We start from the raw sequence: 15000 nt of genomic DNA, 5'->3' as shown, positions 1-15000 counted from the left end.
GATCGTGGCATCTTTCGGTCTCTTATTCCGATTTCCAGCAGCGGTCTAGTGTAGAACGTTATTTTTGGAATGCTGAAACAGATTCCACACACGCTTCTGCGTTTCTCTCCGTCTAGTTTCTACAAAGTCGGTTATGATGAAAATGAAAATCGAGAGCAAATGGGTCTGGAACATGTGGCTTGTTTCAATCGAATGCCTGCAACAACAGCGTTTCTCATTGGTAGATGATGCACAAATGGGGTTTTTTTTCGAAAAGTATATTGCATGAGTTAAGTGATAAAAGCATAGGTTGCGAATTGACTTATATTTGGAAACTAAGAGTATAGATGAGATTCCGTAGAACCGTTAAATTTTGTAGGTTTTAATTAAGTGAATTTAGTGACTACATTGCAAGCCATTTCACTAAAAATCGTGTGTGGAATTCGCTCTTTATAGACACCTTCTAAAACTATCATCTTGATCGCCTTGAACGTATTGCCCCGAATTTACCAGAGGCCATGCGCCTCCATTCAATGTCGACACTGTATCGTGCATTCCGGTCTAGACCTCTCGTTACCTGTCGACATTGAAGGCGAAATCCCGAAAATAAACAAACTCTTCGGCAGGAGTGACGGTAAACCCAGAGCCTACATCTGCAACCGCTCCGAAGCCAATCGCTTGATAAGATCGTTGGTGTTTCCCACAACAATCCTTACCACCGCAACATCGAATGCAACGCGGACACCCACTGTTGTGATTAGCTTCGTGTGGGGATTTAAAAATAAATTCAACATTCACCGTTTACTGGCGTGATCGTTGCGCCGACATCGACCGATATTTGTTTTATGTTTTTGGGTCGATCTGCCCCAGCCTAACGTAATCGATCGCTTCGTTCGTAAATATTACGTTGAGCCTCTTGTATCTCTCTGCTCCGTGCTTTGAGACGAATGAAAATAAACTCTGGGCGGAATTAACATATTGTTATTTTATCTGTTTCGCAATTCAACACGCATATTAACATGAAACGAAATGTCGCTTGCATTCGTTGTGATTACAGAATTTTCGAGATTTCAACACAAATCCAGCGAACATGGCGACAAGCCCGACGAGCAGAATACGCGGGGGTCGCAACATGCCTGCCTGGGTGGTAAGCAAGCGGAAAATCCGAGCGGAACGACAATCGCAGTTCCTCCGTTTTGATCTATGATGATTTTTCTCCCAATCTAAATCTAAAACCTAACTCCCCCATACAGACCGGAAGCAGTGATCGTGTGGGACCTCCTCCTCCACCTCCTCCTATCTCCAATGATCCCGAGTATGAGGTCATCGATGTAGCCAACCAGCAGCAGTATTCGAACGCTCCTCCACCAGTGCCATTAAAATCAACAGGTACAAGATCGTCTCCACGACTCGCTGATCATCGAACTTGGTAGTTGTTAGTGTGTGTTTTTTTTTAACTTTCTTTCTCAATCCTCTCTCGCTCCTCCACAAACGGTCAGACATCAAACGATTAACCGTGATGAAGTGTGATCTGTGTGGTTCTGTCACGCCCGTCGTACGGTGTGAGCAGTGCGATCACAACCTGTTCTGCGTCTCCTGCGACGATCGCTACCACCGTCATCCGAAACGTCAAACTCACGTCAGAACGGTAAGTGCAATGTGGAATAGTCTTCGTAGATCGCAGATTTAGCTTCTTCCATCCCCCTTTGAGCGCATGTGGTGCGTGACGTTTTTCGTTCACTTGATCCTCATTCTCACTACCATCCTCTGCGTCGTTTAAAAACAAACCGGCCATGGAACGGACCATTTACCAGTGGCCTACGCCATTTTGTTAAAGTTGGCAATTAAACACCTACCATTAATCACCTCTCGGCGCAAATTGGATCAATCATTAAATGTCACCATTTTCGGCATTACCGGGGGCAGCTCGAAGAATCCATTCCACTCGCCTCTCGTGGACCAGCGTCATGAGCATGGTCTCTCATTTCAAAATGGCGACTTCCGGTCAATGTTTGTTCTCGCTCTTACATCTTTCGCAGCCAGTTGAGCCACCAGCGCCCAGTACGGTTAAGCCACCGTTGCCACCGAAGGGTGAGGCCGGATCGAGCGGTCCGTTGCCGCCGCCGAGAAGAAACAAGCGCTCCGGAAGCTTCCACTTTCCTAGTCCCCTGTTGGGCCGCAAGCAGGACCAGGTACGCTGCTGTACACTCTCGTAAAGGGCGATCTTACTGGGGCCGCAACCAACGAATACTTTACATAACGTCAAACCATATCCGCTGGAAAAGAAAAAAAAGGAAGCTGACAGTGAAAATCAATTTCAAACCAAGTTACTAAATCTTGCATCCAAACGAAATAGACATTGTGCAGCTATGAATGGCAGGCCTATCTTTACCGGTTATATGACGGGGTGAATTAAAAAGAAATTGAAATTAACAAACCCTCTTCCTGAAAGTTATATTTGCTTAAAATGATCTCGAAGCGAATGATCCTTTTCAGAATGCTTTTAGAAAGTTTTACCCCAAACTTACTATTTTATCATAAGTCGATTTTTTGCAGCTTTTGGTTTCCGTAGCCTCAATAACATACAGTTAGTGATGTGAAGCCTTTAGTCGATTCTAACTAATGACCATTGTTGAAATGACCGAAACGTATTGAAATATAGAATGGCCCCAGTTTTGCTTACCATAACCTGCATGTGTTTTATTTGAATAAGGTTTGGTTCAATCTTGACTCTCCCTTGGGTATTTATCAGTTGCTTCACCACTAACAATAACTTCATCTCGATGGAGAATTGCTTTAACACATAGGTTAGTCAAGTGCCAGTACAGGAACTCAAAATTTTCTCAGTCGAAGGTACATTTGTTGAAATTGGAATCGATAGTTGCTGTACTTAAACTATTTACGGAAGTTGGTGCTAAATTGTAGAACTTGATTCCCGGTGCACACTATCAAAATGATCGTGTTTCTTCTCTCAGACAATCCCCACCACCGTACCACAAAATGGGGCTGAACAGCAGCAGCATCAACAACAACAGAAACCTCCACCACCACCGCCGAGTCCTGCCTTATCGTTGCGCGAGAAGATGAACTCTCTGAAGCGTTTCATTCATCCATCCAACAGGCCCCTGCCCGATCCTCCGGAGAACAAAATTCATTGTAAGTTTTGTAACCGTGCGCGATAGTTTGTTGCCGACTTCCGAGCCGTTTGCTTAATCCTCCAGCTTCCAACTCATCGCTGGACAGTGGATCGAAGCGATCACCATCGGTCGGAACATCGCGTTCGGTGTCCACCACAATGGAAAAGATACAAAACAATACCGCCGCTACATTGGATCGGATGACGTTGCTGCAACAGCGCTACCGTCAGCATCAGGAGGCTATGAAATCGGACGGCGATCGTAGCCGTCGTGCGAGCTTAACCTCAAATACTGATTTGCAGGTAACATGGCGGTTCCTGGGATGAAGTTTGATTTTTTTTGCATTTTGTGCTTTTGTGTCGCAGTGTTTGACAATCGACAAAAATTCGCAATTCATTTGTGTCTGTTGCGATACACACCAGCATACACACACACTTACTATTGAGAAGCAGGCAAAGTACTCCAACTGAATTTGGTCTCTTGCTGGAGTATCGGTCATAAAATATGCTCTAACCTCATTCGTTCGCTTTTTGGTGTAATCGTTTCGATCTACAGTCATCCGCTACCGAATCGTCTAGCAGCTTCCGTTGCAAGCCATCATCAAACCCTTTTCAGCAATCGTACCAACGTCAGCAGCTGCTACAACAGCAACAGCGACAACAGCACCACCAGCAGCCATATCTACATTCATCACATCAAGTGCTACCGCAGACACAGCACCAACAGCACCATCTGCAACAACCCAGATGGCTCAATCAGCCGGCACCCAGAATACGATCTGGCAGTGTGGCTTCCGGCATCAATCTACTTGCAGTGCCGGGAACCGGTGCACCGACCGGACCGACGGTGGTCGAATCAGCCGCCAATTCTGCGGCCAATAATGCTCCCTCTGTCTCTCCTACGCAGCGTTCGGAATTTGGTGACACGCCACCGATGATGCCAGGGCCTCGCAGTCTCAGTACCTCGGTTTTCAATCTGCATCAGCAACCACCGCAAACGCCCAACATGTGGGGACTCAATCCGTTGCATCAGGTGAGTCCATGAGAACGAGCTATTAATAACGCTTGCAGACACCGCGACGCTTTGTGGGGTTATGAAATAGGGGTGGTTTGTAGGCGAAACCAAATGGAAGAATGATTTCATCTCCGTGGTTGTTCCGTGGTGCGTGTGTTGGCCAGGCCAGGTTGGAATGCGGAAAATTATTTTTAATAAGTGAATTAAATTTCGCCACTTGGAAATATTTCCAATTTAAACTTGAAACTGTAGAAAATATAATATATAGATCCAATTGATAATGGCACATGGCAGAGTTGATAAAATAGCATTATAAACTTTAGTGTGTTGCATACCGATCGAAAACAGACAATTTCTCAATTCGATTACATACTGCAATTTTCCCGGGTAGTTATACACATTTCTGTATATTTCTGATGATATAAGAGTTCAAAATTGTTGCAATGTCTATTAAATTCGTTTTGCATTCAGTTTATGCGACATTCATTTTCCTACTTAGTGGTATCTATAATTTCTTTTATGATGCTTTATATAGTTGATCTTTTCGCAAATAACATTTTCAAGCCATTCCCGGAAAAGCGCTCATTTCCATCAATGTTAATATCTCCTCTGATAAAACGAATCATGGTCATGGCATTTAATCTCCTTCGAAACGTTTGAGAAATACCTTCTTAAACTAATGTGGTTTAACCGAACCGGGTTGCGAATTATAATTAATGTATTTTGAATATTCGTAATTGTGCCTTTCTCCAGCTCAAAACTTACTTGAGTACTCAATACCATTGCAAACCGTATAACTTGAGCAATCAAGATAATATAAGCCCTTGATAAGATCACTGGCCCGTCAAGCGAATACCAAAATAAAATAAATAAATAAATAATATTTTAAAGACCATAGGTTTAGAAATGAAATATGTATCTAAATGTATACACATTCTTTTTCAATTTTTTTTTAAATGTCGCATTTTCTTTTCTTACCACTACCAGGCGCAATCGATGGCGCATTTCAATCCCATGCAGTGGAATCAAATGAATGCCTGGATGGCACGCGGCTCACAGAACGGTTCCAACATGAGCCTTAACTTACCGGCCCCGCATGGATATCCACAGGAGATGGCTGGCTATCCACCAGGATACGCCAATAACTGGGGTGGAATGTATCCCTATCCGATGGGAATGATGCCTATGATGCCAGGTAAGCAGCAAGAGCGCTCACTGGTTTATTGATCTTCATGTGCAGACAAACTAAGCCCTATTTATGATCTTTCTTTCAGGTGTAGTGATGCCACCACCTAGATCTCGAGCAAATTCGCGATCTCGTGCGGCCTCTCCAGCGCTGAGCAGCAAATCCCGCAAGTCGACGATGTCTATGAGAAACCTAAACCGGAACAGTTTCATGGATGATCTGACCGATGATGAAGATTCAGAAGACGAGTTCCATCGGTCCCGTGGCCGGGATCGACGTCGCCGTGAACGCGTCAACTCGACGAGCAGCATCGAATTTGAAGATCCCGATCCGGCACAATTCATGCGTGCATCGAGCGTGAAACACTCACGTTTTAGCCGTCGCGTTGGTGGTGTTGGTGGTGGTGGAGGATCATCGGCACGCTCGCTCATTGATTATCCCGTGTCCAGAAAGTCCGTACCACGGTACGATCGGGAGGAAGGTATGCGTGAAAGATTCGACAAGATGTCACTATCGTCACCGCGTAAAGCACCATCGGATTCGTTCACGAATGAATCGGACATCGAATCGGAAGCGCGACGTGGAGGCAACTCGAACCGTTCCCGTTCGGGCAATGAAAGCTTCAGCTCACCGCGGAAGCCAAACTCCGATTCTATGACCAATGACTCCGATGCCGATTTTGAGCGTCGTCGGCAGGCTAAATTAAGAGCGGCCCAGAACAATCTATCCGTTCCGAAGCGTGTGACCTCAGACTCTCTGACGAACGAATCGGAACCGGATCAGGATCAACGACGACAGCAAAAATCCAAACCAGCACCACAGTCGGTACCAGTACCTTCCAAGAAGGTCACAAGCTCGGATTCGGATGGACGTGACAAGCAGCGTAGAAAGAGCGAAACCAAGTTGGCCGTAACCAAGACTACCCCGGTAGCCAAGAAGTCCGGTTCCCAGACTCCCGATACGGACGGTGATCAGAAACGACGGTTCGCCGGAAAGCAGCAACGTTTGCGTAAACACTCGAGCACAGAGTTTGTGGCTAACGACGAGGACGAGGAATCGAAACCGTCAGGGCGCCAGGAGACCAAGAAGGCGGAGATCGTTTCCTCAACCGAGCAAGTCGTTAATGGGCTGTTGGAATTCCGTACTATCTCACCATCGAAGTCGGAGGCATCGGACGAGCAGAAGCATCTGAAAACGATCGAGATCAAGAACATCATTAATGATAGTAAATCCGATCCGGATCTGGGTCGCTCGGTACTGGAAGACTCACCACCACCGGCTGCTCCCGTAGCACCCGATTGTGAGTGGGAATGCGAGTTCTGTACGTACGTCAATGAGCCGGGCGTAAAGATCTGCGCCATCTGCTGCAAAACGGCCTCGATCAGTGTGGTCAACAGTGGCCGCGTGGATGGCACCACCGAAACCGAAGCACTGCAATCACGCTCACCACCACCACCCGATGTCGTACAGGAGCTGATACCACAGATCACGGAAGGGAAGCTTCAGATCGTGCCACCACAGAAGGGCGCCAATGCCGGTAAGCAGCTGGTGGGCGATGTGAAGAAGAAAGGTAGGATTCGCAAAATATCCTTTTGGCCCGGCACTAAAGCGAAGTAGCCAGTTGTTTTCCGCACTTCACTATCCATCCATCCACTGCACGCCCGCACGGAAGCACCCTCGCGCCCCATTTGCACCTCTTAAAACCCGTGAAAGTTCAATCGTAAATAATAGTTCAAATTATTCCCGTTGCAATACGATTACTCCATTAACCTGCACTACTCCTGAAATGTGTTTTACGAGTGCTACCTGTGTGCTTGATCTTGAGTTCCGGTTAACTCTGTTCCCCAAAAAGCAACATTGGCATTGGTGCTGTTCCGTCCCTCTCTCTTTCTCTCTCTTGTGTTGACCCCTTGTGTTTGACCGCACGAACAACAAGCGCAACGGTACGCGGTATGCGCGTTTCTATAGTTGTTTTTTGTAAGAAGTATCCGATAGCTTTTACAAATAAAGGCCACTAAAGGTCGCTTCGTCTCGTGATACCGAGACGAACGGCAAAGCTAAAAACCCCGTGTAGCGTGTAGCGTTTTAATCGGAGACGTCTTTTCTCGTGTCCTCTCGTTCTAGACGGTGACTTGGACGACGAGCAAATCGAGATGGACGTGCGGGCTAGCGTAGAAGGGGTTGCAAATCTTAGTTCTAAACAGGCGAACGATGAAGCGACCGACATCAGACACAATCTTGCCAGCGAGATCGTTCCGATTGAGAAGCAGGTAGTGAAGGAGAAGGTGTCCACTGGATGCGGTCCATCACCACCGAGGGAGATCATCGAACGGACCACCGGCGCTGATGTGGCCAGCGAAGTTGCGAGATTACAAGCATCGATCGGTACATCGCCACCTCCCCAGGATATGTCGACACAGGTACAATACATCCATCCAGAACACGGAAGATTTCGACCGGTCGTTTCTGACAATCTCTCGTCAATCCGCCCTTCGCCAGACGTACGACACATTCGAACAGGTTCGTAATGAAGCAGCGAAGCTAGAACAAACTACCGATCAGCCGCAGGAACGTGCACGCCAGGAGGAAACACTAACCTCGACCCTCTACAAGCGTTCCCATTCGCTTGCCACACCACAGACGCTGCAAGTGGATCGCCCTGCCAGCCGCAACAGCATATCGAGCGATACGCAGGTAATGTTCTCACGAGTCATTACGATCATCGCTGATGGACGCGCTTTGTTGTTGGATGCTGCTATATATAGTGCACGCCTGCCTTTAGACTTGCTAGACATTCTCGACACTCGCTAAGCGTCGGACGCTGGCCGTTTCCTGATTGTGTTGGCGCGCTAACACGCTACGGCTCGAGATGCGCACACTCATGGGGTCTACCGTCTGCCTGCTAGTTGGACGCCTTATTGCCTTACAAAACCCAAAATAGCACACACGCTGCACGTTGTACGCATTTCCTTCTGTGTTTTGTCACTTCAACGACATCACAGAGTCACGCATCCCATCCCATGACGTCATTAAGTCGATTGGATCGTTAATGAGATCGTTAGCGGATAGCGATTGAGACTGGGGATCGGGATTGTGAAGGTTTTAAAAACCCTTGCTTGATATCGTCGGTAGTCAAGTAGCTAGTGCGAGTGGCTCAAGTGAGCATCACTAGCAGCAGAGTGAAGTGAAAATAACATTTAGAATTTATTTAGCTAGTAGCAGCTACCGCGTTTAACGTTTGCCACTAGTGCGTAAGGTATTTACGGATAGATTAATTAGTCTCACTATGAAGAAGTTTAATCGTTGATATCTGTTGAAAGACTAACTTTTGAATAGTGAAAGATAATCTACAACCAGTGACAAGTGACATTGAAGCATTGATTCTTAAAGAGCAAATCCATCTTGACCTTCTAGAGTCTTCCACCATCACCACATGAACTGAGCCCTCAGCCTGGGTTGCAGAGTTCAGCTCGTCATCAACAGGCGTATCAACCGACTAACGCACTGAATCAACCGTCTCATCCGAACCAATCATCTTCATTGCATTCACAACAAGGACCACCATCCGATGACACGATGTCCTATCTGGACCGTGCGATCCATCAGATCCTACAGACGGCTGCAAGCCAAACACTGGGAACAGGCACGGGCGGACGTGGAGCCGCCCCTAAGGATGGGGAGGAGCAGAATATGTACCGAACCTTCAATGATCTCCGTCGGATCGATAAGATCGGTTCATCTGCGAAGGTTCCACATAGTACCACCTCCAAGAAGTCAATGGTGATCAGAGAACGGTGTGATGTGTTTCTAATTCGACTGCTGCTAACGGCTTTCTACGCTTCACTCTCTTCTTCTCCTTGTAACAGCCTAGTAGCAAAACGATGGATGATCAGCTGGATGGAGATGAAACTGTGCAACGGGAGGAGCCAACGTCGATCAAGGAGGAACCTTCCGAGATGACGCTCCTTTTGCGGGTACAGTAATGATCGACAAGATGAAACAAACCGACCGTCTCAAATTCCCCGTTCACTTCATTTAAACAGGAAGCAGAACGATATCAGTTCACGGCCGAGGAGTTGCAAGCAGCGATGAACCATTGTGGCGAAAAGCACCCGGTACAGTGGCTGCGAGACAATTGGAACAAGCTAATCGAAACCGTGCAAACGTTAGCGACAAAGTACGGACACGAGAAGCGTGAGAATACGATCGGCACTATTTCGATCGCCGAAGCACGGGACGCGCTAAAACTGCACAAGGGCAACATCTGGCGTGCCATTACGGAGTGTATTGAACAGCGGCAGCGCAAGTACCGTGAGATCGCGTCAAAGGGTAACTTCACGCGCGAGGACATCGTAACGAGCCTGACGGCGCATCACGGTAACCTCGAGCTGGCCCTGGTCGAGCTGAGCAAAACCCAGCTCAAACCGTTCCTGATGCGTATCTGGGGACCACCGAATGGGGCCGACAATGACAGCAGTAACCTGCTTCTGCAGCAAGCGCTCAAGGAGGATCGTACTGGAATCAGTAAGAAGAAGCGACCGAAGCATTGACCGGTGGACGTGGAACCCAAGTGGTATTAATTGGTTGTATTTTCTTTCCCATTTCCCCCTATCTCTTCCCGCGTACTCGCTGACCTGGACCTTTGGTTGAACTATCCCTTCCACGCGTGTTTATTGGCGGATCCTTTTGAATCTCCGATGATCCTATATCGTTGCTAACATCTCATGGTAAACCGGTCGCTCTAGGTGATGATATTGAACAGTTTATCAGTGCACATGTCGAGCGAGAGCTGCTTGGTGAGGGATCGCAGGAAGCAAAGTCTGAAGAGATACAAGAACCGACTCCAAAACTGTGCTCGATCGAGCCAGAAAAGCTTGAAGAACCAGTGCATGATGGGCAGATCGATACGGTACCACAGGAGCCACAGCACGAAGAGGTATGTGAAGAGCATGCAGTAACAGCGTCCAACACCGAGATACTGAAGGATATCGAGGCGCTTATAATGCAAATGGAACGCAACCAAGAGTCCGCCGATGTCCCGGTATTACGCAATATCCAGCAGCTCCTGTCGCAGCTCGCCGGCCCTCGGTCACGGGCAGCATCCGTCACTTCGGTACGTTCGCAGGCAAGTGATCGTATCACGAGCAAAAGTCCCATTCCGGCACGCCCCGTCAAGCCATCCGCTCATCCGGACAACCACCACGATCCGACCCGTACGACAGCAGACGATGTGCGTGACTTTGTGGAGGAGAATATTCAGGAGATTCTACCGAACCTGGTGCAACAGGTGCGGCAAGAACTGGATTCTGTGAGGCTCGATCGACAAGCTGTTACGAAAACGACGACGACATTGGAAGAGGACATACGCGAGACACTGATGAGGGCCGAATACTCAGAGAACGACTATAGCAACATTCATTTCTTTCCATTCGAAAAAGCACCAGAACGTCAAGCGATCTTTCCAGAGCGACCAACGCAGCAGGCTCAGGTTTTGCCGGCCCAAGAGGCCCGCAACGACGAGGATGAAAGTGCAAACATACAGCAGTTCCTGCAGCGTGCCATTCGCAACGAGAAGGCTAACTCGGTGTTTGATCAGTATAAGCGGCATCACTATCAGATAGACAGTAGCTCCGATGAAGCACGATACACAGCGGATTCGACCGATTATTACGATCTCGTCATGATCAATCAGAAACTTATGAGTTTGCTACACAGTCAGACCATCAAACCGTCACCTGTAGCCGCTTCTGCAGAGATGTTGCGCACGGAGCAACTTGCTAAGGAGCAAGGTCAGGTTCCAGAGCAAGAACCAGCGCTCGAGGTAGAAGAAGAACATCCACTAAACTCCACAGAACAGGCATCTGCAACGGAAACATTGACGGAGAAAAAGACGAATATAAAAAAGCGACGAGGATCGCGTATTCCTGTGAACAAGAACAACTATCTCTCACGGCGACCGGTACGCAGTTCTTCGGAAAGTGACTTTGAAATCTTAGGACAAAACAACAAACCACTATCTACCCCAGCCATTGCAATTGACCATGTAGAGGAGTTGCGCCATGTTGTGGAGAATATCGAGCGCATTGAACAGTCGCTAGAAGGAGATTTGGAAACTGATAATGTTTCTGCTGCTGTGGAAGAGGTGGACTTGATTTTGGAACCCATTTACATTAACCTTCCTCCTAAACATGAGTCTGTAAACGCAGAAGATTTAGGACCGAAGGAAGCAGTGGCAGAATTGCCTCCGGAGCAGCCGGATCAACCGGAGCAACCGGAACAACCGAAACAGGCGGAACAGTCTGAGCAATCGGAACAACCGGAATCGCCTATTCAGGTACAAGTGCAGCAATCTGCATTGGAGAATGAACCAGGTGCTACGGTATTGTCTGTGGAAAATGGTATAGCGGAGCCTTTGCCATCTATTCAAGCTATCCCAGTCGATGCTGCCAGTATACCAACACCTCAAACCACGGTTCCCCAGGAGGAAGTACAACTTAATACACCAGAAAGCGTTATTCCTCCGACTGAGGCAAACAGTCCTCCGATAGATGAAGATCTAATGCATAGCTCCAAACTGGCTAACAATCTCTCCGAACTGGTGCTAGACACGAAACGACTCATCCAACAGATGAAGGATGAGATCAACTCTGATATTGCAACATTCGATGAGGAGGATGACGTGTATGATGGGGAGTATTACGAGGATGAGTACGAGGAGGGATGGGAAGGTGAAGAGGAAGAGGAGGAAGAAGAAGAATGGGAATCTAACGAAGAGTACGATGGGGACGAAAATGGTGACTTCTATGAGTACGAGGATGATGACGACGATGGATCGGTGATGTTCTCCGAGATGACCATCATTGACTCCAATAATGGCAAATCGAGAAGTGTGGAGCAACCCAAAATGGACTTGATGCCAACTCAAGAGCCACCTGAGCTCGAGCTACCTAAGATAAACATGGAGGTTGTAAGGGAGAATGAAAGGAACAGTGCATCTGAGGTCAGTGATCTTCCGCTCGACAGTGACTTCAACGATGCACTCAGTGTGATAGAGCAGTCGGTAGGAGAGATGCGAAGTATGCTGCAGCTAACGGAAGAGGCACTGGGGCCCCTGGAACTGGCTAACCCGCTACATCATGCCTCGAGCGTAGAAACATTGCAAAACAGTCCGGAGCAAAGTGAAATTAGTGAGCTAACGCTAGTGCCCGAACCGACTCATCCATCCGCCGAAGAATCGAGTGAACCAACACTGGTGGCAGAGGAGAACGTTCAGATGACAATGCGAGATGTACAGACTCTGATAAACGCTAAAGCTGTGATAGGAGGTTTTCTGAAGAATGTTCAAAAGATTGAGCAAGTTACGAACGAACTGATCAGTAGCACACAGCCGGAAGCCGTGGAAGATGGTGACGGTATGCAGGCAGTAATATACGACTCCGTCCAAACTACCTCCACCGAGACAACAGAGACCAAACAACCATCAGTGATAGAGAGAAACTTGGCACATGCTAAAAATGAACCAACAGATGCTGGTTCCATTGCCCAGCAGGCTTTAACATCATCAGAAAATGGAACACCAGCTAATAATATGCTGGTAGAACCTATACCGGGTGTACAGCTTGAGAATCGTCCAAGCGCTTCATCGAACCTAATGGCGGGTGGTGATTTGAAGCATCCCGGCATTGTCCAAAATGGGGAGCTTTCTAACACAACTCTCATCAGTGATTCCGATACTGTTGAAAATCATTTACAGGCTAACACAGCAGCTATTACAAAGTTAACGACTGTCGGTGGGGAAAACGTACTTAGCAATCTTGAAAAGATCGATACGATTGGGACTGTATCAGAAAATAATGGTACATCCAACACTACAATATTGATCGAAGAAAGTGCGACTGGAGAAGCTTCAGAGCCCAATAAAAACAGTTCCCCTGGATCTGTAGCAAATGGTGAGGTATTAAATACTCCAAATGATATAAATCCAGCGGTACAATCGGATACTTCTCAGCCGCTTGCAGAGAATTCTGCACCTCCGGCAAATAGTGAAGATCTACAAACGGTTGTAAATACTGAACCTGTCTCACCTGTTATGCCGGAGTACGCTAATGTGATGAATTTGGAGAAGATGTCAACAGAAACCATAACATCCGCGGTACCCGAGTATGCTACAGTTTATAAAACAGGCACTAAATTAGAACTTGTAGAAGTAGCTTCCCTAACTAATGCTGTTCAGGGATCGGATATCTCAATACCTACGACGAGTGCCGTTGATGAATTAAAGCCTATCGCTCAAAACGGAGTCGAAGATACTCGACTCCCAATTAACGCTGTTACAAACGAAAGTGCCACTGTTAATAGCGATACTATTCAATCTGGCGCTCTGTCAAATGCTGTGGCAACAATGTCTACAGAAGAAAATCCGCCAGTACAAGTAGCTAGTCCAGACACTGCGTCAAACGAACCAAATATGCCTCTTGAGCAGCAAACAACAAATACTCTTCATATACAGAGTACTTTGGCTAGCACTATAGAGCCTGTAGAGAATGTAACTGATAGAATAGAAGTTGCCCAAAAAGATACTGAACCAACAAGTGCACCTCGAGTTGACTCAAACGCTGAAGTGCCAAACTTAGATGCGACAGACTCGCAAGTAGGACTGCAACCGGTGACTGCCAACGTAATATCGCTTACCAACGGTCATGCGACGGACAGCATCGACAATCATCAGCAATCACGCGCTTCTTCAGAGGAACCATCATCTAGCCTTATAGAAGTTCAACCATCCCAGGTCATTGTGCATGCTCCTCAATCCGAAGGCCAAGTATCGCCGCCAACGGCCCCTCCTCGTACCACCAACATTTATCAAAACATAGAAGTTCAACCATCTACAAACTCCACTACCACCACCACCACCATCGTAAACACTAGTCCTGCTACATCCAAAGTTCGCTCCAAAACCTCATCCAAACTAACCGTCAAGCTTTCGAACGCCACTACTTCACAGTCGGAGGATGGTGGATCACCAAACACACCACCAACTCCCACTGGATCGAAGGCTAGCGGTAAGGCTTCCGCTTCCAAGACTAAAACCGACGCCAAAAAGAAGGCTACCACCAACTCTGCCGGGGCCAGCGCCACAACCGAACCAACTGCTGGGCGCAGACAATCGCTCGTACGCAAAAAGTCCATCGGTGGTCCATTTGGACCGGTACAAACGAACACCGTAAAGAACATGCAGAAAGAGTTCCTCAGCAAAGCGAAGGACTCTCCGAAACCGAGCACTTCGAAAGTTTCTCCTAAACCAGCGAAGCTCGTGCAACCGAAAGTGTTTACCAACCGCTCATCCACCACACCACCTGGGCCGAGCAAAGCTTCTACACCAGCCACAGATAGTAGCTCCACGCGGTCTACACCACTGGATGAACCAGTTCCTGGTACGTCGCGTGACACTGGAACGTACACCTGCGAAAAGCTACTCAAGAAAAAGTACCGTGAGACGTGCTTCAGCGATGACTATCAGACCACGGATGATGAGGACGAAGCGAGTCGGATGACGATCACGGAGAGTGAGCGGACCATTATCAAGAGTTTGGTCAAACCATACGAACCGAATAATGAACCGCCAGAAGTAAGTTCGCGCAAGACAGTGTGCGCCATTGTGTGTAGCCTATCGAATTCGTTTTC

General features: G+C 47.6%; 1 protein-coding gene across 6 annotated transcripts in view; it reads left to right on the top strand.

Moving 5' to 3' along the window:
• Nucleotides 1-15000, top strand: part of LOC125948680 (E3 ubiquitin-protein ligase lubel-like) — a 19335-nt gene that overhangs the window by 1599 nt on the left and 2736 nt on the right. For 2 of the 6 annotated variants that reach the window (XM_049674968.1, XM_049674967.1), the window contains exons 2-17: nt 1037-1126; nt 1233-1368; nt 1479-1627; nt 2019-2171; nt 2955-3135; nt 3201-3418; nt 3672-4148; nt 5118-5325; nt 5405-6886; nt 7441-7736; nt 7816-8010; nt 8731-9096; nt 9183-9290; nt 9360-9840; nt 10062-10441; nt 14321-14944. In XM_049674968.1, the coding sequence (XP_049530925.1) occupies nt 1037-1126; nt 1233-1368; nt 1479-1627; nt 2019-2171; nt 2955-3135; nt 3201-3418; nt 3672-4148; nt 5118-5325; nt 5405-6886; nt 7441-7736; nt 7816-8010; nt 8731-9096; nt 9183-9290; nt 9360-9840; nt 10062-10441; nt 14321-14944 (5544 nt within the window). The remainder of the gene's footprint in view (nt 1-1036; nt 1127-1232; nt 1369-1478; nt 1628-2018; nt 2172-2954; nt 3136-3200; nt 3419-3671; nt 4149-5117; nt 5326-5404; nt 6887-7440; nt 7737-7815; nt 8011-8730; nt 9097-9182; nt 9291-9359; nt 9841-10061; nt 10442-14320; nt 14945-15000) is intronic. The other 4 variants (XM_049674972.1, XM_049674971.1, XM_049674970.1 and 1 more) reach the window with 4 other exon arrangements.

The sequence above is a fragment of the Anopheles darlingi genome, chromosome 2 (genome assembly GCF_943734745.1).
Source record: "Anopheles darlingi chromosome 2, idAnoDarlMG_H_01, whole genome shotgun sequence".
NCBI classification, from domain to species: Eukaryota; Metazoa; Arthropoda; class Insecta; order Diptera; family Culicidae; genus Anopheles; species Anopheles darlingi.
Note: the sequence above shows the minus strand (reverse complement) of the source record. Positions and strands in the feature narration are given on the sequence as shown.